Raw genomic sequence first — 24,227 nt, 5'->3', positions numbered from 1 at the left:
GTACCCTCAGCCACAAACACAGATTCAAAATAAATTATAAACTGCCCTGAGAATGAGGCAGAAAAATGGAAGGCCCTTTCATTGGGAAAGAAAACTTTCAGGAAATTCCTGAGATTTTTCTTTTCTTACCTCCTAGAAATAAAAGGACACTTTTCAGATTTTTCTCCACATTTTCTCCACCATTATTTTTGTGGTGGCTGCATTCTCTCCCCTCAGTGCCCTGGAGTGATGCTAGGTATATGGGGCATTGTGGAGGATGTAAAACAGGGGCCAGGCTGCCAACACAGTTGATGCTGTGTCCACTTGCAATGGCAGTGCAAAAAGAAAGAAAGAATGGAGCTGTTCTTCAACCCTTGCCAATGGTGAAGCCTACCTGTGAGAAATTGTTGGAGAATTTCTCCTCAAATTCAATGAATTTGTCCCCCCCCCCCCCAATTTCTCTTCCCACAAATAGGGTGGAAATTTTTTAGAGGCCACAGCTCTATTAATATTAATCTCTGTGTGTGTGCGCGCACGCACAAACATACACACACACCATACAAAGGCTTGGGACAACAACAACAACAACATGATGATAAGAAAATTGGGAATTCCAGATTTGCTCACATAATAGTGGCAGGACTATGGAGCTGTGGAAATGGCTGTATTGTGTCTGCTCATTCTCATCACACCAAGCTTTTGTGGATAGTGAGGGTATTAGGTCAGCTTACTTCACCCCACTAAGGCTCTTAGAGCACCCAGTAACTATTTTAAGGAATAGATTGTGGATAAAATCAGTTGCATCCATTCTAATGTGGGGGTCTTCTTCATGAGGCTTTTAACCAGCACATTTAATGAGATTCTTAGTGGGGTTAAGGTCGGCTCCTTTACACAAGTATTTTTCCTGTGTTTTCTTTCTCTGCCATTCTGTATGTTGGCAGAGAAAGAAAACACAACCACTAGGTGGCGCAGTGGTATAGCAGAATTGTGCAAATACATGAGGCTTCTGTAATGCCATTGAGAAAACCCTTGACTTTCCTCATTAGTAAAAAAAAACCCTGCAATAATGGTTGCAAAGCATGGGAGAGGTTCTGGAGGATGACACACATTGTGTAAAGGACCCTCAAACTTCCGTGAGAGAGGAATCATGAGCACACAATCAAAGACTTGCGTAGAAGGCTCTTGGTACCCAAGCATTTTCATGTGTATTATCTCAGTAAATCTGTGAACAACCATGAAATATAAAACAGTTTTGTTATGTCTAGGTTAAAGAAGGGGTGTATGTTTGAAGCTAAGAGCTGGTAGCTTGCCACTGCCAAGCTGAGACTTGAACTGGGAACTGCCTGGCCTTTGCTCATGTGCTTAATTGCTAGGTTATACCAGGTCTCACTTTTTCCCCCCAGGGAGTTCAGCAAAGAGCGTGAGAAAGCCAAATCACGGGGTACTTTCCAGAAACTGAGGGAGAAGCAGCAACTGGAGGAGGACATGAAAGGTTACATGGACTGGATCACCCATGCTGAAGTCATGGACAGTGACAGGAGACGTGGGGAAGGTACTACATTTATCAAGCAGTGCTGCCTGGCGAATTGAAGGGAATGTGGTTACAGGGAAGATGTGATGGGACAGAACCTGCTGCAAGTTTGAACCGAGGCGGTTTCCTGAACAGGCCATTTTGACTAAGGGCCAAATTAGACGTAACACCATCCAGGCAATTAGCAATTGTGCAAATGGCTTTTAATCCAGCCTAGGGGTGGGGTGTCGACTTCAACTTTTGCTTCACTGTGGTCCCAATCCAGACCGGGGGCCCTGCACTTTCTCTTTGCATCGGGAAAATGCACTGGAATACAAAGAGCAGGTGCAGGGGCCCAATCCAGATCTGCCCCACCCCATACCTGCAATTTAATTTTGAACAGCAGTTCACTGTCCTCCTCCCTTCACTATTGCCACCAGCCGCCATTCCAGCATGCTGGACAGAGGGAAATGAGAGGGAGAGCACGGCCATTCCACCAGGCCTGCTGAAAGACTTCTTATTTTTTTCCTCTTCCCTCCCCATTCCTTTTTCCTTGGGTGTCATGTATTTTTAGATTACAAGCCTGCAGGTAGAGATTGCTTTGCTTTACTGTAAGCTGCTTTGGGAGCCTTTTTGGCTGAGGATGAAATACTTAAAACAAATAAATGAAGCTAATTGCATGAATGGTGTCACCTCTTCTCTTCCCTTTGACTGCATTTTCCCATTCCCAGAAGCCTATAATCATATTTGTCCATTGAGGACGAACACAACCATTTTGATGTTTTCCAGGAGCTTAATGGCTTACATGAGATGTTCTACAGTGGAGATTGGTGGCTCCGATTTCAGTGGGGCTGTGAATCTTCTCACATCAGTCCGTTGGTTTCTGTTCACCACTCTGCTGCTAAGATCATCTTCTTGGTTCGCCGCTCTGACCATGTTACTCCACTTCTGAAATCTCTTCATTGGCTTCCAATTCACTTCAGAATCCAATATAAACTTCTCCTGTTGACCTACAAAGCTTTTCACTGTCTAGCTCCTTCCTATCTCTCCTCTCTCATCTCACACTATTGCTCCGCTCGTGCTCTTCGCTCCTCTGATGCCATGCTTCTCGCCTGCCCAAGGGTCTCCACTTCCCTTGCTCGGCTTCGTCCATTTTCTTCGGCTGCCCCTTACGCCTGGAACGCTCTTCCAGAACATTTGAGAACTACAAGTTCAATCGCAGCTTTTAAAGCTCAGCTAAAAACTTTTCTTTTTCCTAAAGCTTTTAAAACTTGAATTGTTCTGACTTTTATACTGCCTGTTTGGTGCATTCTCTTCCCCTCCTTATTGCTTTATTGTGATTTTATTGGAATGTAAGCCTATGCGGCAGGGTCCTGCTATTTATTGTTTTACTCTGTACAGCACCATGTACATTAATGGTGCTATATAAATAATAATAATAATAATAATAATAATAATAATAATAATAATAATAGGTTCCTGTCAAAACTCTAAAGGAGCTATCCAAGGTGCTGAACCCAATCCCCTTTAGAGTTCTGACTGAAACACAGAACGGATTCACAGCCTCACTGAAATTGAAGCCACCAACCTCCATTGATGGTCTAAAACAGAGGGGAAATCCTGCTTATTCATTTCCACCCATCTTTTAATCTCCTGCCTAGCCTTCACTGGATTCTATGTATTTCCTTGGCTGGGTCTTGTGTTGGATATCTGGACCATTGGCTCGATCATTTATCACTTGTCTTGCTACCAGCTAGCATGGTGATCTCTTCTTTTCTCTGTGTATGGTTTTTGTTTGTTTGTTTTATTTGTGTTTGGTTTCGTGGGAACACCTGATGAAGTGGACTTCAGTCCATGAAAGCTTAGGCCATAATAGATTTGTTAGATTTAAGATGCAATAAGACCTCTTCTTGTTTGGGGGAACATCTGTGTATTTGTGGGGGGGAAACACAAATGGGAATGTTCTAAAAAGGGATTTCTTGAGATTGGTATGTCTGCAAACTGCTAGATCTGCCTTCCAGATATGTTGATTTTTTTTATTGTTTGGGGGCTTTTGTGGTGGTTTTGGATACAATATTGCCTGGAATCAACAGGGCTTAGTGCACTGCTTGCTGGGAGATGTAATCTGAGAGGACAAGAACAGGAAGTGGGAAGGAAGGAGAGCTGTCTGAGCCTAGACCAGACAACGTTGCAGAGCTGTGCAGCAGTGACTGCATACATTTCTAGTTTTGTAAATATTTATTTATTTATTTAATTACATTTATATACCGCCCCACAGCCGAAGCTCTTTGGGCGGTTTACAACATTTAAAAATAGTAAACATTAAAAGTATACAATTTAAAAACACACACACACACACACACACACACACACACACACACACACACACACATAAAAACAGTATAAAAACAACAGTATCCATTTAAAAACAACAATTGTGGGGTCCATTAAAAACAAACTTAACGTTGTTAAATGCTGTTAAAATGCTGTTAAAAATGCCTGGGAGAAGAGAAAAGTCTTGACCTGGCGCCGAAAAGATAACAATGTTGGCGCCAGGCGAGCCTCATCGGGGAGATCATTCCACAGTCGGGGGGCCACCACTGAAAAGGCCCTCTCCCTTGTTGCCATCCTCCGATGGCAACAAATAAAACTTGTTGGAACTTCTGTTACCTAACACAATATGTTTCTTACCTTTCCCCATCTTCCTCAGGGCTAATGCCGTCAGATGAAGGCGGTTCAGAGACGGAGAGCCTGTATGAGATAGAGGGCATGAATAAATGGATTCTGTTCTTGTAAGTAGCATGCATGCCAATCCAACATGCTCAGGTCCTGCAGTGCAGGAGTGCACAAATCAAATAACTCTGGGCATGTCTAGATGGGGTGATATCTTGGGGATCATCCTGGGATCATCCCTGTGCATCCACATGATACACAGGGCATCCAGGGAGCAGGGAGGAATGACCCTTCCTTGGCCCAGTATATCGCCCTACCCTTTCATTCCGATTTTTCCCACGGTCTTGGGATGATCCCAAACTGCAGGACACGTGGCCTGCCGTCGCGGTTTTGTCCCGGCTCCTCACGAGTAAATGTGAGGATCCAGGAACAGGGCACAGAGCTCCTCAGGAGCTTTGTGCCCATCGGGGGTGGGGAAGGGGGAGCGTGAGGTGTTTTTTTTTTTTTAAAAAAAAGCCTTACAATTTGTCGAGCGCTCGTGCACTCATTTTCCTTTTTAAAAATAATCCAAAATGGCGGGCGCGACCTCCTTTTCCTCCCGCGGCATCATGCGCTACGTGTAGACGAGGGGGACGATCTCATTATCATAAAATCGCGAGATCCTCCTCCTCAAACTCCCTCATCTAGCCAAGCCCTCTGAGTGCCACTTTTACAAAAAAAAAATTAAAAGGGAATCTTTGGAAATGTTTTTCAATTTTTTCAAAAAAACATTTTGAGGACTTTTCCATTTTTAAAATCCCCACCCTTCTTTCTGTACTTAAGTGCATGCTCTCTTTTCTATTTCTGAACGACCCCAGGTCTCTCTATGGAAAACCCTTTTCCCTCTCTGCCCTGTAGCGCACTCTGACCTCAGTCTCTCTGCACCACACCTCTCCATTACTGTTCCCTTTTTCTCTCCACTCTCTTTACCACTTCCTATTTTCTGTGCCATCACAGGTCCCGCAGCACCACCATCTCTCAATGCCCCCTTTTCTCACTTAGCCCCAGCCCACAGGTCTCTCTGCACCCCTCAGGTTCTTCTCTTTTAACTTACTGCACCTCATAGAAGTTCTCTGTCCCCCATCACAAGTATCCCTGTATCCCCACCTCATAGTTCCCCCCTTTCCTTCCAGTATGGTGTAGTGGTTAGAGTGTTGGGCTGGGACTCGGGAGATCTGGGTTCTAGTCCCCACTTGGCCATGAAGCTCAATGGGTGAGTGTGGCCTGGCCTTTGGGCTAGTCACTGACCTGGTTCACACAATCACTAATGGTTTGTTTAATCCTCGGCTTGCATGTGCAAGGCGTGATTTCTAATTACCCACCTGGAGATGGCTTGTTGGGTCCTTCGAATCCAGGTGACATGGCTCATTGGAGGGGGAAACAACCCATGGCCTGTTGTTGAGGAGAAAATGGAGAGGAGGACATTAAAAAATGCTCTGGTTTTGACCCCTTCTCTCCATCTCCACTCCTCTTTGCTGTGTCCACTGGCGACAGCACACAAGACTTACATTCCCCCAACTGTTCCACATTGGTTTTAATCTATCACTCTTTACCAATGCAAATTGCAGGTGTGGGGCCCGTGATCTGGATTCAGGCTGCAGGGTGAGGCAAAGAGTGAAAGCCTCCTACCATCCCTGTGCTTCCTTTAGTGTGAAAGGGTAGTGGTGGGATGTTATTTCTAGCTGTGTCTTTAAAGTATCGTGTAGTTTGGCCATGAGGAAATCCTAGACACAGGTGGGCTGTGCAACATGGCTAGCCAGCTGCAACAAGATGGAAAAAATGGCACCCGCCCTCTAAATCCAGAGGGAGGGGTTGCTGGAATTTCCTCCCATCCCCACCCCTGGCAGCTTCGGCAGGCCTTAGATCAACCTTCCCCAATCCGATGCCCACGAGATGCATTGGACTACAACACCCAGCATCCCCCAGTTGGAGAAGGTTGTCTTAGATATTGTCAATAAAGAAATGCAAACAATAAGTATTTGGAAACCTCTTTGGAGCTGCAAATAGTTCTGGAAAGGGTTGCGATCGTCTCGATGGCTTTATGTTTTGCAGGCCTGCTTTGGTGCATAATCCTCGCCATACTGGTGAGAGTGATGCTTTTCAAAAGTGCTGTGAAATTCTGCTAGAGAAGTTGGAGCCCTAAGGAGAGTTGTGTCCCCTAAGGCTGGCCTAGGGAATTGATCTGCCACTGTCCCTGTTTTAACTCCCCTTGCCTCCTTTATCTCTAGCCGGCACTGGCGGCGGTGGAACCGTCTTTTCCGCAGGAAATGCCGTGAAGTGGTGAAGTCCAAGTTTTTCTACTGGTTAGTGATCCTGATTGTCGCCCTGAACACCTTCTCAATAGCTTCCGAGCATCACCATCAACCTGACTGGCTGACCCATGCCCAAGGTGAGCGGGGCGCACCATTTCTGGGAACCTCCCAGTTTCTGATGAGTCAGGTGTGGGGCTCCGATGCTGCCCGTCCTAAACTTCCTTGCTTGACGTTATGATGATCTTCCCTTTTCTTTTCAGAGCCCTAGCCCCACCTACACTTAGGGTGGTCAGTTACGCAACACCCCAAAAGAGGAATTGCAACACCACAAAAGGGGGTGTCAATTTGCATAAGATTTACATATGCAAATTTATGTGTATAGGTGAAAATTTAGAAATAATTGATAGAATTTAAAAAGAAATGCAATATACCCCACCACAATGAAGGAGACAACACTCCGGGTGCTAACTATGGATGGGCAACTTCAAGGTCTCTGCTGCTTCTCCCTCCTTACGATTCTTTAGTTTTAAACCAGACTTGGACTGATCAGCTCTGCAAAGAGAGGACACCTTCAAACAGAGGACTGTCCTCTGCGTGCTCTACTAAATAGAGGATTGTCCTCTATGAAGTAGAACACCTACAAGCCCCATCCCAATGGTATCCCTTTATAGGGACATTTGTTGCTGGGAAATCCGGCCCTTTTGGGGCTGCCCGGATTCCATGGTGTGCCCAGCTTGCCTTGGTTTTTGTGAGCTGAGCCACATATTTTCCTTAAATTCTTGGGACTTTTTACATATATATATATATATATATATATATATATTAAAAAGATGGAAATAAACAATTGAGCAGTTTGTGGATGCAATTTGCGTAATTTGTGCAAATTTTGGCTGAAATTTGCACAAATTATACAAGTTGTGGCCACAATTTTTGCAAATGTCTGTTTCTAATAATAATAATAATAATAATAATAATAATAATAATAATAATGAGGAGGAGGAGGAGGAGGAGGAGGAGGAGGACTGAGTTGGACCAACTGGCGGAAGACGAAAGAGAGTCGTTGGGACCAAGCTGATGAAAACCCACTTCCATCCCATCCCCCAACTGGGTTCCTCCGACAAACCTATCCCTATACCAAGTTTGACTTACTTCCTGCCCATCTCCCACTGCTGTTTTTTCCTTGAAAATAATCCTTTCACTCCATAGGTTCAACCTCTTATGCTTAGGGCCAAACTATCTTACATGTACATTGCATGCTTTTGAACCTTTGTCTTTTTTTCTCATTGAAAAGCAGCCTTGAAATATACTATCGGGAATGAAAGAGAAGCAAGAAAGCAGCTGGAGGGAGGGAGGGGACAACATTGAGCAGACAAATGGCAGGAAATAGAAAGGGAAAGGACTAAGCAGCTCACATCTCCATCATTCTTCCCATCCAAATCATTGTTAGCTGAGGGCTGGAAGGGCTGCTTCCTAGCAGAGAGGAGAGCTGTGTATTATGAAGTAAATACCGGTGGACTCTTCCACTGGCCTCCCTCTCTTCTCCACCCCCCTCTGTCTGTCTGAAGAGGAATTAGGCTCTTGGGTAGCCGTTTCAGAGGGGATCTGGTCCACTCACCACTGGTCTGTTTTTTCTGCTTACAGACATTGCCAACCGGGTGCTTCTGGCCCTTTTTACAGTTGAGATGATTCTGAAGATGTATGCCCTGGGCCTCCGTCAGTACTTCATGTCCCTCTTCAACCGCTTTGATTGCCTCGTGGTGTGCACCGGCATCCTAGAGCTCATACTGGTGGAGATTACCTCCATGACACCCCTGGGCATCTCTGTTTTGCGGTGCATTCGTCTGCTGAGGCTCTTCAAGATAACTAAGTGAGTGTTCCTTAGGAGAGAAACAGGATACTGTTGAAAAGGTTGCTCACAATAGTAGCGTTTCTGAAGTCTCTGTGCTATTCCCATCAGTCATATTTCACTCCAAGTTCAGGTTGCACAGACACAACACCAACCATTTACAAAGCATGTGACCTGTTTTGCAGTCATCATTTCTCATGATGTAAGTAGGTCTGGGCCAAAACAGACATTGCTTTAAATCTATATCTAGTCATCTGTGCCTTTTTTCATTTTTATTCTAGAGTAGATGCATGACCCTCAATCTGGATTATAGGCAGAGTATTTGAGTAGCAAATTGTGAACAGCAAATGTTAGCTTTTCATTTAATACTCCAGGTTCTGAAGAAATGGACCCTAGATCAGATTTGGAGACATATAAAGAATAAAGGGCGGGTGTGTATGTGTGTCTCTTCCCAACAAGACCTAAAGGTAATTCAGAAATCATTGTTTTCCCCACAGTTGAATCTCCTAAAATTAACTCATGGGCTTGGGAATTATTTACATGACTTATCAGTCCTCTCATTTAGAAAGACATTCCTGGCACTGTGTTTTCAAATGATGCCTTCACAATATCTAGAGGGATGCTGTTGTAAAATCCCAGTTGAACAGAGGCTCTGTATATGTAGTGCTCACGTAACAGAGGATTTCTATCATTACTCATTAGATCGTTCCCTGTATTTATTTCGAAGCTGTTAAGGGATATATCAGAGGCAGATGATCAAACTAAAGTTATATCCCTGCTCTCTGATGTTGACAAATTTGTGACAAATAGAGTTGCGAGGTTCACAATGGCTGATCAAAAGTGGAGAAGAAGATTTGTGGAGGCCAATATGATGTAATTTAACCTGAAAGTTTTAATCTAACTGTAGGTTTTTTAATTATTATTTTATGCCTATGGGAATCTTTTAATGTAAACCTTTGTTAATGGCTTTTAAAAATCATTTTAACTGTTTTGTATTGCAGAGTTCGTGTATGTATACCAGTATTTATGTATTTTTGGTGCATGCATTTGTGGTTGATATGACCACGATGGTTGAATCAACAAATGAAATCAAATTCAATCTGGATTGGGACCCTAGCAAGTGGGTTAGGGAGGATTTTAAGATTCAGATCAAAGCCCCTGCACCTGCTCTAGAATAAACATGGAAAAGAATATAGCTGCTAGACCCAGTTTTAAGGTAATTTCTATTTTGGCTCTCATTACTGAGGCTGAGAGTAAGTAAAGCTAACATTCTTTCAGGATTTGGAACTTATAGTTTGTTCTTATCCATGTCTATTTAAAAGAAGCACACATTGCCCTCTGAGTTTTACTTCCTGGTAAGCATGCTGAAGATTGTGACTTGATTTGGTACCTGTCCATTTTGACCCAGTCCTCTAAAATCATCCTGAACTTTTACAAATCCCTTACTTGTCTTGGTACAATGTCTGGTAACTTGTCTAAAGTTCAGTAGGTGTAGCTACTTCCAAATGATGGCGACTAGAAGACGCATGACAACTTGGTGGGCCTTCTTGGTGGCAGCTCCCTGACTGTGGGACTCCCTGCCAAAGGAGGCTAGGTTTGTTCCTTCTCCACTGTCCTTCTGTCAGCAGGCAAAGACTGCTTTATTCAAGAGGACCTTTCATGTGTAAGCATGGCTTTTGGTTTGGAGGCTCGTTTTGCTCATTACCAGTTGTGTTTTTAATTGTCTTTATTGTGTTTAATGTATTTGTCATTATAGTTTTTATCAAGCTTTGTTAGTAATTGTATGCTGTCTTGAGGGCCATTTTGGTGCAAGTCAAATAAATAAATAAATAAATAAATAAATAAATAAATAAAATCAGCACATCTGTAGCTGGGTGATTTGTTAAAATCAGTGCAACTATTCCTTGGCTAAACTGATGTTTGAATATGGCTCTTCTAGTCTCCCATCCTGACAACTAGTCATAGGCCTGTACTAGGCAAGTAGATTGGAAGATAGGCTGGATGGATGAACAGATGATATGGCTACCCAGGAAGCCACATAGCATAGTGTTCACCCTGCAGAATGCCACTGAACATACTGAGCAGCTGTACTGGATAGAGTCAGCGGTATGTCCTATGGCTGTTGCCATCTTGGATGTGGCTACACATTCTCCACTCTATTCACAATGGCAGCCATCATGTTGGAACTAGTTTCTACTTCTTGTATTAACAAAACAAGAATGGCAGCTGTAGTAATAGCAAGTTACTCATTCAAATGATACATATTCTCTTCTTTTAGCTAGTAAGTGATACTTCAAAGCTTGGCTTCAACGTATGCATGTATCTTGACATCTTCACTAAGTTGTGAACAGAATAGGAAAATTATCTTCTTTCTCTCCCTCTTTCTAGGTACTGGACCTCTCTAAACAACTTAGTGGCATCTCTGCTGAACTCAGTGCGCTCCATTATCTCCCTCCTCACCCTCCTCTTCCTCTTCATTGTCATCTTTGGCCTGTTAGGGATGCAGCTTTTTGGAGGGAAGTTTGACTTTGATGATGACGTGGTACGGCGTAGCACCTTTGATAATTTCCCCCAGGCTCTCATCAGCGTCTTCCAGGTACAACTCATTGGGGTACATTACCCAGTTGTGGGCAGGATTCTGTAGGTAAAGACTTTTGCCTTCAAGGCTATGTTCTAGGAGTAAATGGGTGACACAGAGAAATAGTAATCATGATTCCTGGGATATTTCTGAGCTCTGGGAATGTACAGGGCTTTCTTTTTGGCACAATAAGATTTGAGAGACTGTGACTCTTAGGTTTTCTGATAAGTTTGAAGGCCTAATGCAGTGTCCATGCTCAGTGTATCCTGGTGCTTACAAAATCTATTGCCTCCTTCTAGGTCCTGACTGGGGAAGACTGGACTTCTATTATGTACAATGGGATTATGGCTTATGGAGGGCCAACCTACCCTGGCATGTTGGTCTGCATTTATTTCATTATTCTCTTTGTCTGTGGGAACTGTATCCTTTCTTTAACCAGCATTCAAGTATCACTGCTCTGTTAGGTGGAAAGCTCTTCTCCACTGGACCCTAATAATTCCCTTGCATTCTGCATGGCAAGTTTGACCATCAGATGAACATCCGGTGCTTTTCTTACTCCATAGCCCAAGGATGCTTCCAGACAAAAGGCTCCCAGTGCTACCAATTATAAAGTATTGTGCAGCTATTCCATCTTTCCTTCCGTAACAGATTTTATGTTATAGGACAAACAATGGGAAAAATGGTGGGAAAATATGGGAGGGTTACAAGTAGAAGATGATATCATTTGGACACACACATGCGCCTTAAAATTCTGTGAACTGGGCAGGACAATGGTGCAATGAAAGCCTCATTAGGAAGCAGATATTCCATCTTTTCCTCCTTAATTTATTTTTGTAGAAAAAAAAAGATGGAACAAGTGGTAGGAAACATGGGATGGGGTTACAGGTTGAAGACATATCTTCTGGACTTTCTGTAAATTTCTGTGGATGAGGCTGGGCTACTGCATGACAAAAACCTCATCTGGAGGTATCCTGCCACATGTATTGCTGACAACATCCGAATCAAATCCCTTATCTGTCCACATTGTCGATGAGTTGGATATGTGAGTGGGAAGGTAGGACCAGGAGGACCTGTGCCAGCCAGCTGTACAATCTGCACATCAGAATTTAAATTTTTGGCATGGGGAATCCCAGTTGTTCTCTCTATTTCCTACACTTCTTGGGTTGGATCCAGATTTATGCTGGACTAAGCCCCTCCTTCCCTCAGAAGCCCACTACAACCTGCTGAAAGGGAGTCAGAAGACTTTGCTGAATGGGGTGAGCTGTAGTGTGGGGGGGATCCCCAAAAGTTGGGCGGAGGGACTTTTCTCTTGCAGAAGGTTCTTTCTTCTCACAGAAGGCAGATCCTGGATCCAAACCCTGATTTTGTTCTAATCTGACCAATCAACCGATGTGAGAAGCTGCACTTAGGGTGTACCTATTATCAGGAGAGAGCCCTCTCAAGAAGGGTCTGAGCTCAATCCATCAGCTCTATGTTAACCTAAATCCACATTGTAAGATTCCTTAGCCCTTGTCCCATCATCACAGATATCTTGCTCAATGTCTTCTTGGCGATTGCTGTGGACAACCTTGCTGAAGCTGAAACATTGACTTCTGCCCAGAAAGACAAAGCTGAAGAGAGGAAGAGAAAGAAAATGGCAAGGTCAGTTCTGCTTTCTGCTGGCCATGACCCAAGCTCCCTCTGGGCTCTGGTCCTCTCTGTGGGAGCTGAGAACGGATGCCTTGCTCTCACTGCATTTTCCCTGCATTCAGAGAGCTCCGGCTATTGGGTGGTATAGAAATGCAATAAATAAATAAATGCCTCCCCCTTCGCTTCACTTCCCTCTCCTCTTGCTTTCTTGGTTCTTCTCTCTAGAGGTTATCCCGAGAAATCTGAAGAGGAAAAACAGTTGCTGGCTAAGAAGCTGGAACAGAAAGCCAAGGGAGAAGGAATCCCCACCACCGCCAAGGTCAGCCAAGGGTGACAGCAACCAGTGCCATGCTTTTGGGGGGGGGAACTGTTTAGATATTTATACCCTACTTTTCAAAGGCAAAACACCTTCACAAAATCAGCTCACAGTACAATTAAAATTGTAAAAATAAACATTCCATAAGAACAATCAGTACCTTTACATGCACTCCAATTCTATGGGCGGTGAGAACTTCCAGGGGCAACCAAGTACCCAGCTTTCATTTAGAATGAGGTCACTGGAACCTTACTGCCATTCTGTAATATTTAAGGCACAATCCTATGCATGTTCAGATAGAAAAAAGGCCTACAACTCCCAGTATGGCTGGCCGGTGAATGCTGGAAATTGTGCATCACATTGCACCCTTATTTACAAATATTGCACATAGATTAAGGTACAGCATTAGACACTTTGACAGATGTCTCAAAGTTCAGTGCTCCTTCAGGCAGCCAGTATAACCTCTACTTGTGTGCGTCCAATGGGGCTTAATCAGAATAAAACTTGAAAAGATATAACTGAACAAACATGTCTTTAGTAAGAGTTAAATTATAGAAAATGTGCACCAATTTCCCAATACAAATAAGTGCAACAATTAGTCCCTCTGAGTCCAAACAAAAATATGGCATTCTTGCTTGATACTTTGCAGTAGGCCAGTCTCAAAGTGTCTTTGGTTTCACAAGATGCTGGATACTTCAGTAGTCTCTTCTGTAGCGTCCTTAACTTTAGATCACAGGGCTTTCCACAATTTGTAGCTTATACATTACAATTCAAAATACTAACCCTGCAACAATAATAATATCATTATAACAAATATCAAAGATACAAAAAATATTCCTCATTCCCTTGCAATTCTGCTGTATACAAATATCAGTTCACTTTACCTTATACAAGGTGATAAGAAGCATAAATCATAAATTACTTCTCCATAATTCAGCTTCCCAACAGAACAAATTGACTCTGACCCTGTTCAGATGACACACTAAGTCACAGTGGCTAAGCATTTTGAGCTAAACATTATGGCTTAGCAAGTCATATGAACCATTCTTTACCATGGTAGATACATAACCATGGTTTAAAAATATTCAGTAACCATTTGCTGCAAAAGGGTTAGCAACCTAACCATGGCTTAGCATGTTGTCTGAACAGGTTCTCTCTTTATTGTTTCTTCTCTTAGCCCTCTGAGTGAAGACTCCGCCCAAGGAATTAAACCATCTAGTCTATAGGGGTTACACCAGCAACACACAAGATTCTTGCAGAGGCCAACTCAGCCCTCTGTGTGTGTCGAAAGTCTGGCCCTCCAGGATTCCCCAGATGGCCACACACCCTTTCTCCAACAAAACCAATGGTTTATTGGTTTCCTGGCTTTTGAGCAGTTTTCCCCATACTTAAAGGTTGAAATGTCTCTCCTTACTATCTCTTACTGACAGTAAGAGCCTTAGGGATCCTCTAAACGAGCTATTTATAGCACGTTCATGACTGGCCACTCACAGAAGTTTCCTGATCAATTATATGACACTGCAAACCTCCAGTGCCTCTCTCATTCTTTCTGAGGTTTAATTGAAAATGAAAAAAGTAGTAACAAAAAGACCCCTGTTTCACCATGAAAAGAGGAAACGCGCTGTAAAAAGAGACAGAATACAGCACCATCTTACGGCTGTATAAATGAAACCTATAGAACTTCTGAATAAAGGGGGCTGTTTAGTATGCACTGGGTTGTTTAGTATGCACTGGCATGCTCACTCATTGGCTCGTTCACAACAATTCAGGTTTGTTTCAATCAACCTTTATTTGCAGTCAACAGACCATTATTAATTATAGCATGTAGGTACACACATGTTAATAAAAATACATGACGGTAAAAAGAAAGGATACAAAAATCTTCAAAAATGCTACTCAGTAGATTTTTAAAAATGATCAAACATCCTGGCTATGAGAATAGTCAGATTCAGAAATTTGGCCACTTGCTCAGTAATAGGCTTATTGGTACCCTGGAGTAAAATAATCATAAGAGACTTGGGAGAACAACCAGGGAAAAATTGTATAATAGGACATATTAGGTCTTTCCTGGCCTCTTGATAATAACTTCAGTAGAATAGAACATGCAAGATGGACTCCACCTCAGCGTTATTACAGGGGCAGCATCTATTATTCAATGCGATTTTCTTGAATCTGCCCTCTTATAGCTTGGAGGGGAGAACATTGAACCTTGCTAAGGAGAATGCCTTCCTATATTTAGGGATAGTTAGCCATCCCAAGTATGGCATTCTGTCTTTGCAGGAATGGCTTGGTAGACCCAGTGACTGATGGGAACATGGCCCCATGCAGCTCCCTGGAGCTCCTGGTAGTCTATGTACAGTAATCTCTGTTTAACAGTCAATTTGGCACTTTCTATGTCCATGAATAGCAAGTGGGAGGGAGAAAGGTCTACCAAGGTGACTTTTTGCACCACAGCTTTTGTCCAAGGAGATTCAAAGGAATCTGACAATACCTTGGAGACCAAAGAGTTGGGAGTAAGCACAAGGCAGCAACGGAGCCAAAAGTGTATCGAATATATCCACACTACGCATTTTAGCAAGTTTAGCCCAGCCTCCAGATTAAGGGCAGCTCTAGAGACACACCTGGGAATGTGTGTCCTACCATTGGCAATTATTAACCTGAGGAAAAGGTATTGAATTCCTTCAAGAGAGCTCTTAGAATGGGGGAACCAGATTGGAGCCCCCAAAAGAACCTGAGTCACAATTTTGGCTTTAAAGACTCCGGTAGCTGCTACCCTTCATGAAGAAGAACCGGGTTAGTGCACCCACATTTTGTTCGGCTTTGGCCTTGGCATATTTTTCATGCACTCTCCAACTGAGAGCTTCATGGGACCATGCGCCCAGGTATTTGTATGAATCAACTTGGTCAATTCTGTTTTTCCCCATAGACCAAGGGAATCTTACCTTCCTCCTAGAAAAGACCAGTACTTTAGTTTTTGAGTAGTTCATTGTTAACGGATTATTTTTACAGTGTTCAGCAAAGCCGCTCACTAATCCAAACGAGTCTGAGAAATCTGAATGGCATCATCATCATAAAAGAGAATAGAGACTTTTGTTGGACCGGTCTTAGGTGGGTGAGATGGTAACAATGCCAGCATAGAGGGGAGGTCTGCCAGATATAGATTAAATAAGGTGGGGGCAAGAACACATCCTTGTCTAAGACCTTGTGAGGAGACAATCTCCTTGGTGAAATGTCCTTCCATACTGCATCGAACCTGGCCAGATGTATTGTAGCACAGGGACTGGATCAAAAACATAAGTCTTCTTTCAATAGAATTCTGTTCTAGTTTGCTCCAGAGAAGATTTATGGTTTGTTGTTTTGTTTTTTAAAAAACCTGGCTTGTAGTGACACATGAACTGTTATTATTATTATTATTTATTTATTTATATAGCACCATCAATGTACATGGTGCTGTATAGAGTAGAACAGTAAATAGCAAGACCCTGCCGCATAGGCTTACATTCTAATAAAATCATAATGAAACAATAAGGAGGGGAAGAGAATGCAAACAGGCACAGCGTAGGGTAAAACTAACAGTATAAAGTCAGAACAAAATCAAGTTTTAAAAGCTTTAGGAAAAAGAAAAGTTTTTCGCTGAGCTTTAAAAGCTGCGGTTGAACTTGTAGTTCTCAAATGTTCTGGAAGAGCATTCCAGGCATAAGGGGCAGCAGAAGAAAATGGACGAAGCCAAGCAAGGGAAGTAGAGACCCTTGGGCAGGCGAGAAACATGGCATCAGAGGAGCGAAGAGCACGAGCGGGGCAATAGTGTGAGATGAGAGAGGAGAGATAGGAAGGAGCTAGACAGTGAAAAGCTTTGTAGGTCAACAGGAGAAGTTTATATTGGATTCTGAAGTGAATTGGAAGCCAATGAAGAGATTTCAGAAGTGGAGTAACATGGTCAGAGCGGCGAGCCAAGAAGATGATCTTAGCAGCAGAGTGGTGAACAGAAACCAACGGACTGATGTGAGAAGAAGGAAGGCCAGTGAGAAGAAGGTTGCAGTAGTCCAACCGAGAAATAACCAATGCATGAACAAGAGTCTTGGCAGAAGACATAGACAAAAACGATCGAATCCTGGCAATATTATACAGGAAAAAACGACAGGATTTAGCTACTGCCTCAATATGAGGAATAAAGAAGAGCGAGGAATCAAATATAAAGCCAAGACTACGAGCTTCCTTGACTGGAGTCAAGGAAGCTCGTGCCTAAACTGTGCCTAAACAATGGCTTCCCACACATGTAAGTGCTTTCTGTGCAGGAAATGTGTAGTGTGTGGAATAGCCCTACAGGCCATTGCTATTGTATGCATTTTTCTTTCCCACTCAGCGGCCATTCCCTTTTCTTCCCTGCTCTGTACTTTAGTTCCTCAGCAGTGAGGTGAAGGTGAGAGGTCAGGTCTGCAACACTGACCTTTCTTTCATTTTTCTTTCTTCTGTTCAGTTGAAAGTGGATGAGTTTGAATCAAATGTCAATGAGATCAAGGATCCTTATCCCTCTGCTGACTTCCCAGGTAAGGAAGTTTCAGCTCGGTTTGTCTCCTCCATTCCTAAAAAGAGAATTGAATTCTGGGCTGAAGTGACTCACACTGTGTCATCATAGCTTTGAGACACTTCATGTTTGGGGGTCATTTTCGAGTAGATATGTGTTGCTCTATGTGCAGCGGACATCAGGCTCTCTAACATAGCCAGGAATAATTGCCTATGCGGGGATGTCTGATGCTGCACTGTTGCTTTCGATAGGCTTCTCCTATTGAATCTGTTCAAGGTGTATTTTATGGTGGAGTTTCTGTAAGGAACAGAAGAAAGAAGCCACAAGGTCCAGCTTTCCCCCAAACTGGCGCCTTCCAAATGTGTTATATTACAACTCCCATCATCCCCAACCAGCATGGCTATTGGCTGTGCCAGGTTGGTGAAGGTTCTTTTATAGCATTGCACAGCTACAGGGAAGTGTGTGTATGTTCTCCGGCAGGAGTGAGCAACACACGGCCTGCAAGCCACATGCGGCCCTCTTCTTCTGACCCACCTGGCTGTATCCAAAAACACAGGGTTTAAGGTCAACCTAGATGTCATGTTAAACTTATGTAAACATTTAATGCGCCTGATTATTATAATTTTTAAATAGGGGTAGAATCAAGATTGGGATTGCAGAATGCAGGGAGAGCAGCTTTAACACCCCCCTCTGCATATCCTATCTGCAATTCACCTGGGGAGGGAATGGAAACTTTCCTCCCATGCTGGAATAGCAGCTCAGTGGTGGGGTGATTTTCATTGGGACCATGGCATGGAGGCAAGAGCCTCTGCCCATGCATGCCACAATCTCAGCCATGATACCACTGCCCCTCAACCCTGCCCAAACTTTTGTTTAAAGAAACAAATTGGAGTGCATTTAATGCTTACACCCATTTACCATTGCTTTCAGTTTGTCCCTTATTAGCTATAATTTGGGGATGAAATCATTACATATGCAAGTTCAGAGTCTCTCCAAGTGGGGGAAAATAATGGAGACATTACAATTTATACTTACTCTCATTGGTAAGAGTAAAAAGCAAAGGTCTGGAACAAATATTGAAAAAAGGAAAATAATAGTGTTTGTATCATTCCCTAAGTATATAAGCTCATGTAGTGGTAAGTCTTCATGGCTCCTGCTGGGACCTGAAACTAACAGCCAATTATGTAGTGTGTAACTGAGGCTTATCGTTTTATTCTAGTGTAAGCATCCACAGCCCCAATTTGGATTTGGAACACCACACTCTGGGAGAAGAGGATTAAACCTTCCCTCCACATAACTTTTTCCTTCCAAAAATCCCCCCTTGCAGGAGATTAAAAAAGGGGGGGAGGCTCCATTGACACCAATGAAGACTCCACCCACTTTTTAAAAAATTCCTTGTAGGTTGTGTGGAGTAATTTGGGGGGGGGGGACTGGTGGCGGGGAAAAACTTTAATCCTCTTCTCCCGGAGCAAGGTGGTCTCAATTTGAATGGCACCAAGGTGGTTGGAGCACTGAAGACATCACCACTGGCTGGCAATGGTGGCTACCAGTAAAGTTTAAACCCATTGGGAGGTTTCTGGGTGTATATGAAGGTTTTCAGTAACTGACTGTGCTCCTTGCAGGTGATGATGAGGAAGATGAGCCTGAAATCCCGCTGAGCCCTAGGCCACGTCCCCTAGCAGAGCTGCAGCTGAAGGAGAAGGCTGTACCCATGCCGGAAGCCAGTTCATTCTTCATCTTTAGCCCAACCAACAAGTAGGCCTAGCTTCTCTGTCTTTTACCTAGCCACACATGACAGAACCAGAATAGAGTTCTGAACTGACTATAAGCCCAAAGACACCAAGGATCCACTGTGAGATCTAACAGGGAATGGTGGCCACCAGACATCGATTCCTATCTGACCATGCCTTTCCAACCTCAGAGATGGAATCAGTAGACATTCCATCTTCAGACAAACCTCTTGGTCTTCATACTTTGCCTGAATAATTATCAAACCATCACTGTTTCCATTAAAGCGCAGGTGTGTGGCAGTGAAAGTGCTAGAAGATAGCAATTCCTGTCCTTTTGTCTTGGGCTGGAATCTTGATCTTTTGATGTGTGTCAAGAATTGGTAGACGACCCTTATTCCAAATGGGCTCTGGAATAAGGGCTGTGAGGGGGACAGGAATGTCACAGGAATGTAAGAACATAAGAAGAGCCATGCTGGATGTTCACACAGTGGCCAACCAGCTGTTAACCAAGAACCCACAAGCAGGACACAGGTGCAACAGTGCCCTTCCACCCATGTTCCCCACCAACTGGTGTATATAGGCTTACTGACTCTGATACTGGAGTGACCTCCCATCACAGTACTCTGTTGATGAAAAGAAGTGTACCAGTACTTGACCCACTTGGAGCTCTTAGAATACAGCACCCAAGTAATGTCAGACTCAAAGCCTGACCTGGACCAGTTTTATTGGATCGTGGATTACCACCTCACCAGCTCCAACCTTTGGGTGTGAAGAGGTTTTCTTGCTGGTGTGCTGATCTCTTTGCAGTCTTCCCCACTGGCCACTGCCAGATAGTGGCACACTGACTAAATTTCCAGCTGATATACCTCATGTCACCAGTTCAAGACCCACTGTGGGATTGAGGAAATGGGAGATGGGATTTACTGTATTCAGAGTACTGATTCTGCACTGAATTAACTGGATATGAACAAAGATCAAAGCCCTCAAACACCTCAACAAAGGTCTTTGTTGCAAAACTTGTCAAAATGTATTGATGGCTGCAACAAAATGCAAAAGTGATATCTAAGGAATTAATTGTGTTTATGCTAATGGCAGCTTGCATGGTAAAAGCTAAAAGTTGGGAAACTGCAGAATTTATAACATGGAAGTCTCGGTAAATAACCTCCTATTAGTGGCAAATAACCCCCTATTAGTAGTACAGTTTATCAGGGCAGGAACTACTCTACTGCTTTATAGCAGTATTGAAGGGCACTGACAACTGTTGGGGCCCATTTCACATTCCATACAACGTTTTCAAACCGCTTTCATAGTGTTATATCCCTCTTGGTGTAGATCTGGCCCAAGCACTTTTACTACGACAACACTACTTTGATTCCTAGTCAGGGGAAGCTTGGAGGCCAGAATGGCACCTATTGTGATCTCATCTCTGGCCTGGGCCTGGCCAACACATGAATGGGAAACCAGCTGGGAGTCCCACGTCTGCCAGTCTGAACCCCTTCGAGGAAGAGCAGGTTCAAATGTAATAAATAAATAGCATAAGCGACCTGGAGCACATAGTAAACAGATGCGTTCTTTCTCCCTTCCTAGAATACATACCTTACCTGGTGTTATCTAGCCCATATTCCAGCTTGTATTCAGGTACCTTTTGGACTGTGAATTATTTTCCTTAAGCAAAATATGAGCTTGCCTGCCTCTCTTTCTCTCCCTCCCTTGTCTTCTTCAGGATTCGTGTACTATGCCACCGAATTGTCAATGCTACCTGGTTCACCAACTTCATCCTCCTCTTCATCCTGCTCAGCAGCATTTCACTGGCAGCTGAGGATCCAATACAGGCAGAATCCTTCAGGAATGAGGTGACTAGAGAGTAGTGGTTGTGCTATTAGCATTGTAACAGCGGATGATCCGGATTGACCCATGAAAAGCCTGCATGCACTGTAGTTGCCTCTTATTTTTGGTAAAAGCTGCTCACTATGAATTGGAGCAACTTGCCAAAGGCAGTGCTAAGAGGCAATAGATGAAAATAAGTGACTGGTTTACAAGTGTGAACCGTCCCTGAACATATAAGAAGCTACTGCTACTTCTTATACTGCCAATGGCTGTACCTTAAACATGAAAAGATACATAAAGCCTGTAGTGTTTTTATTTTTTAAAAAAAAAATTACACATAAATCCCATTAATTTTAAAATTATCCACAAGCATATTTCATTGACAGAATGAACATTTCATTTTTTGTTATAATATGTAATTACCTTTCTGCCTACAATGACACTTGAGGTGTAATATAACCGTAATCAACAACCCAGTAAACTGTGGCAGCATCTGCTGTTTGTTCGGTGACTTAGGCCTTTGATTCCTAGTCAGGGGAAGCTTGGAGGCCAGAATGGCACCTATTGTGATCCTTGTTAGTCCCTGCTTGCTCCCGAGATCCCCTGTCATTTACATGAACAGAGACGACCCCGGGACGATCCCGGGATAAACCTTAGGTCTAGCTAAGGCCTAAGTCTTGAGAGTATCTACACTTTTTTGGAAGGATGAGCCAAAAAAATCAGAGGATTACCTCACCCTTAACCCACTAATAAAGGATGCTAGTCTGCTTTTATCTGACCAGTATACCACTGTAAGAAATTGTCTGTTCAGGAAGTGTAATTATTATTTTGCAACATCATCAATTATTGTAAATTATTACTGAACATGTTAGGTCTACAAGAGTATCTTCTGAAGACTTTATAGACCCTGTTCAGAGGACACACTAAGCCATGGTTAGGCAGCTAACCCTTTTGCAGCAAATCGTTAGTGAGTGTGTGTAAACTTTGGTTTCGTAGCCAACATGGTTAGGAATGGTTCACACCACACACTAAGCCATAATGTTTTAGTTCAAAATGCTGAGCCACTATGGCATTGTGTGTTATCTGAACAGGGCCATTGAGTCAAAAAGGAAACACACCGGGGTTCCATAATAACTAATTTAGTTGTTTTGAAATAGACCAGAAGAACTGATATAGTTGCTTTGAAATCCTGTCCAACGGTTGAAATCCTGACTAATTATGAACCAATGGGCAGAATTGTACCTCTAATTGTTATACATTTTGTAACTAACTGGTTTAGTGCTGAGTCGTAGGTCTCTCCCACATGGAGTGTTTGCACCGATACTGTTATTGGCAACTTTGCCCTTTTTGATTTGTATAGCTGGAAAAGTACTGGCATAATATGATCATGTTGGCCAGTTGCCATTAACCATCTCTCTGCCCTGTTTTAGAATGTTTTCAGAGGCAGCCCCAGGTATGATGCATTGCAGCAATCCAGGTGAGAGGTTATCAGAGAATGGATAACTGTAGGTAGGCTATCTCTGTCCAGATAAGAGCGTAAAATGCCTGAGTAAAGAAAAAGGTTTAGAGGGTGTGCCTAAAGCTCAACAAGGAGGTTGCCTGGTAAGCTTCTTTAGGGAGGTCATTGGTGCTACCACTAAGAAACCCCTGCCCCACACTCTATTAGGTCTCTTATTTCTTAAAGAGAAGACACTCAGAACAGTTGGAATTACAGATATGAATATGTGCAGTAATAATGAATGTATGGTTAACACTGCAGTCTTATTATAATCACTTCACCTGGGAGTGAGTTCCTTTGAAATCAGTGGGTCATTTCTGAGTAGGCATGAATAGGCTTGCACTGTAAACATAATTACAAATTATGTGCATAATGTAGGAAAAGCACAAAGGCTTACTTTAGTCGAACCTTTGCAATACAATGTCTCTATCTCAATGTCCTATGGATAAGCAAAACACTTGTGTAATCAGTTGTTCATAGAAATCAGAGTACTATCCATATAGGTTTATTATACTGATTTGATAGGAGCTACATGGAGACCACAAAATAAATGTGAATAATTAGGAGTTTCCATTAACCTTGATTGAGAGCCTCAAGCAATAAGAGCCTCGTGTGGCGCAGAGTGGTAAGCGGCAGTTACTGCAGCCAAAACTCTCCCCTGAGTCCGATCCCAGCGGAAGCTGGTTCTCAGGCAGCCAGCTCAGGTTGACTCAGCCTTCCATGCTTCCGAGGTCGGTAAAATGAGTACCCAGCTAGCTGGGGAAAAGGTAACCACGACTGGGGAAGGCAATGGCAAACCATCCCGCTACAAAGTCTGCCAAGAAAATGTCAGCGAAAGCAGGCGTCCCTCTAGGAGTCAGTAATGACTCAAGTGCTTTGCACGAGAGGTTCCTTTCCTTTCCTTTTCTGATTGGGATAATGGTTTCTCCTATATTTCTCATTCCAGAATTCAACAAAATTGTTTTAAAGAGGGGTGTGTGTATGTATATGTACACACATTCCTTTCTTGAGTTTGGAATGAGTGCTTGGGAGAGTCGCGACTGAATTGTACTGATAATAATAACACCCTGTTTCTTTGTGGGTTTTGTCTTCAGATTCTAGGGTATTTTGACATTGGCTTCACATCTGTATTCACAGTGGAAATCGTTCTAAAGGTGAGTTACACCCTTTCTCACATGAAGTGCCTCTTCATTGGACTGGACGTGCTCATTTATCTGCCTCTTTCAGGAATGGTATTAGATTAAGGGGTTTAGGTGCTTCCACATGAGGCCATGAATAACATGAAAGCCCACAGTAGTCCCTGTATAGCAGCCTTCTCCAACTTGGTGTTGCCCAGATGTGTTGGACTACAAATACCACTATTGGCTATGCTGGCTGGGGATGGTAGGAGTTGTAGTACAACCCATTTGGATGAAGTTTCTATATAGCATCTCAAGTTATTAAATTTTGAATTTTTATTTTTTTACACTGCAAACTTCCCTGAGAACTTTTTTGTTATAGGGTTTTTCTACATGAGGCATTTATCATATGCTCATCATTCCCTACTCACAGTTGCTTTTGGGGTTCTTTAGATGACATCATGACCATCTAATTTCGCTTCTGTGTCTAACCAGCACTTTCAGCTAGTATTTTTTTAGAACAGGGAAAATACAGCATTTTATTGGAAAAGCAAAACGCAGCACAATTTCCTCTTGTGTATTGTGCTATTCTGCTATACCACAGTGCTACCTAGAGGTTATGTAGGGGAAAGCAGGAAAGGAATCACTCGTGTAGTGCTCAGATTTGAAATGTGTGATGAAACCGAAAGTACATACAGCAGATTAAC

The 24,227-nt window shown here is 43.0% G+C and overlaps 1 protein-coding gene across 1 annotated transcript in view; it reads left to right on the top strand.

The window, feature by feature from the left end:
- Positions 1-24,227, top strand: part of CACNA1S (calcium voltage-gated channel subunit alpha1 S) — a 95,176-nt gene that overhangs the window by 24,031 nt on the left and 46,918 nt on the right. The window contains exons 8-19 of the mRNA XM_063140772.1: positions 1,383-1,531; positions 4,200-4,281; positions 6,430-6,590; positions 8,095-8,320; positions 10,688-10,895; positions 11,177-11,297; positions 12,404-12,518; positions 12,732-12,825; positions 17,300-17,369; positions 18,970-19,102; positions 20,801-20,930; positions 23,497-23,556. Of these exons, the coding sequence (XP_062996842.1) occupies positions 1,383-1,531; positions 4,200-4,281; positions 6,430-6,590; positions 8,095-8,320; positions 10,688-10,895; positions 11,177-11,297; positions 12,404-12,518; positions 12,732-12,825; positions 17,300-17,369; positions 18,970-19,102; positions 20,801-20,930; positions 23,497-23,556 (1,549 nt within the window). The remainder of the gene's footprint in view (positions 1-1,382; positions 1,532-4,199; positions 4,282-6,429; positions 6,591-8,094; positions 8,321-10,687; positions 10,896-11,176; positions 11,298-12,403; positions 12,519-12,731; positions 12,826-17,299; positions 17,370-18,969; positions 19,103-20,800; positions 20,931-23,496; positions 23,557-24,227) is intronic.

Source organism: Elgaria multicarinata, chromosome 1, assembly GCF_023053635.1.
Source record: "Elgaria multicarinata webbii isolate HBS135686 ecotype San Diego chromosome 1, rElgMul1.1.pri, whole genome shotgun sequence".
NCBI lineage: Eukaryota > Metazoa > Chordata > Lepidosauria > Squamata > Anguidae > Elgaria > Elgaria multicarinata.
Note: the sequence above shows the minus strand (reverse complement) of the source record. Positions and strands in the feature narration are given on the sequence as shown.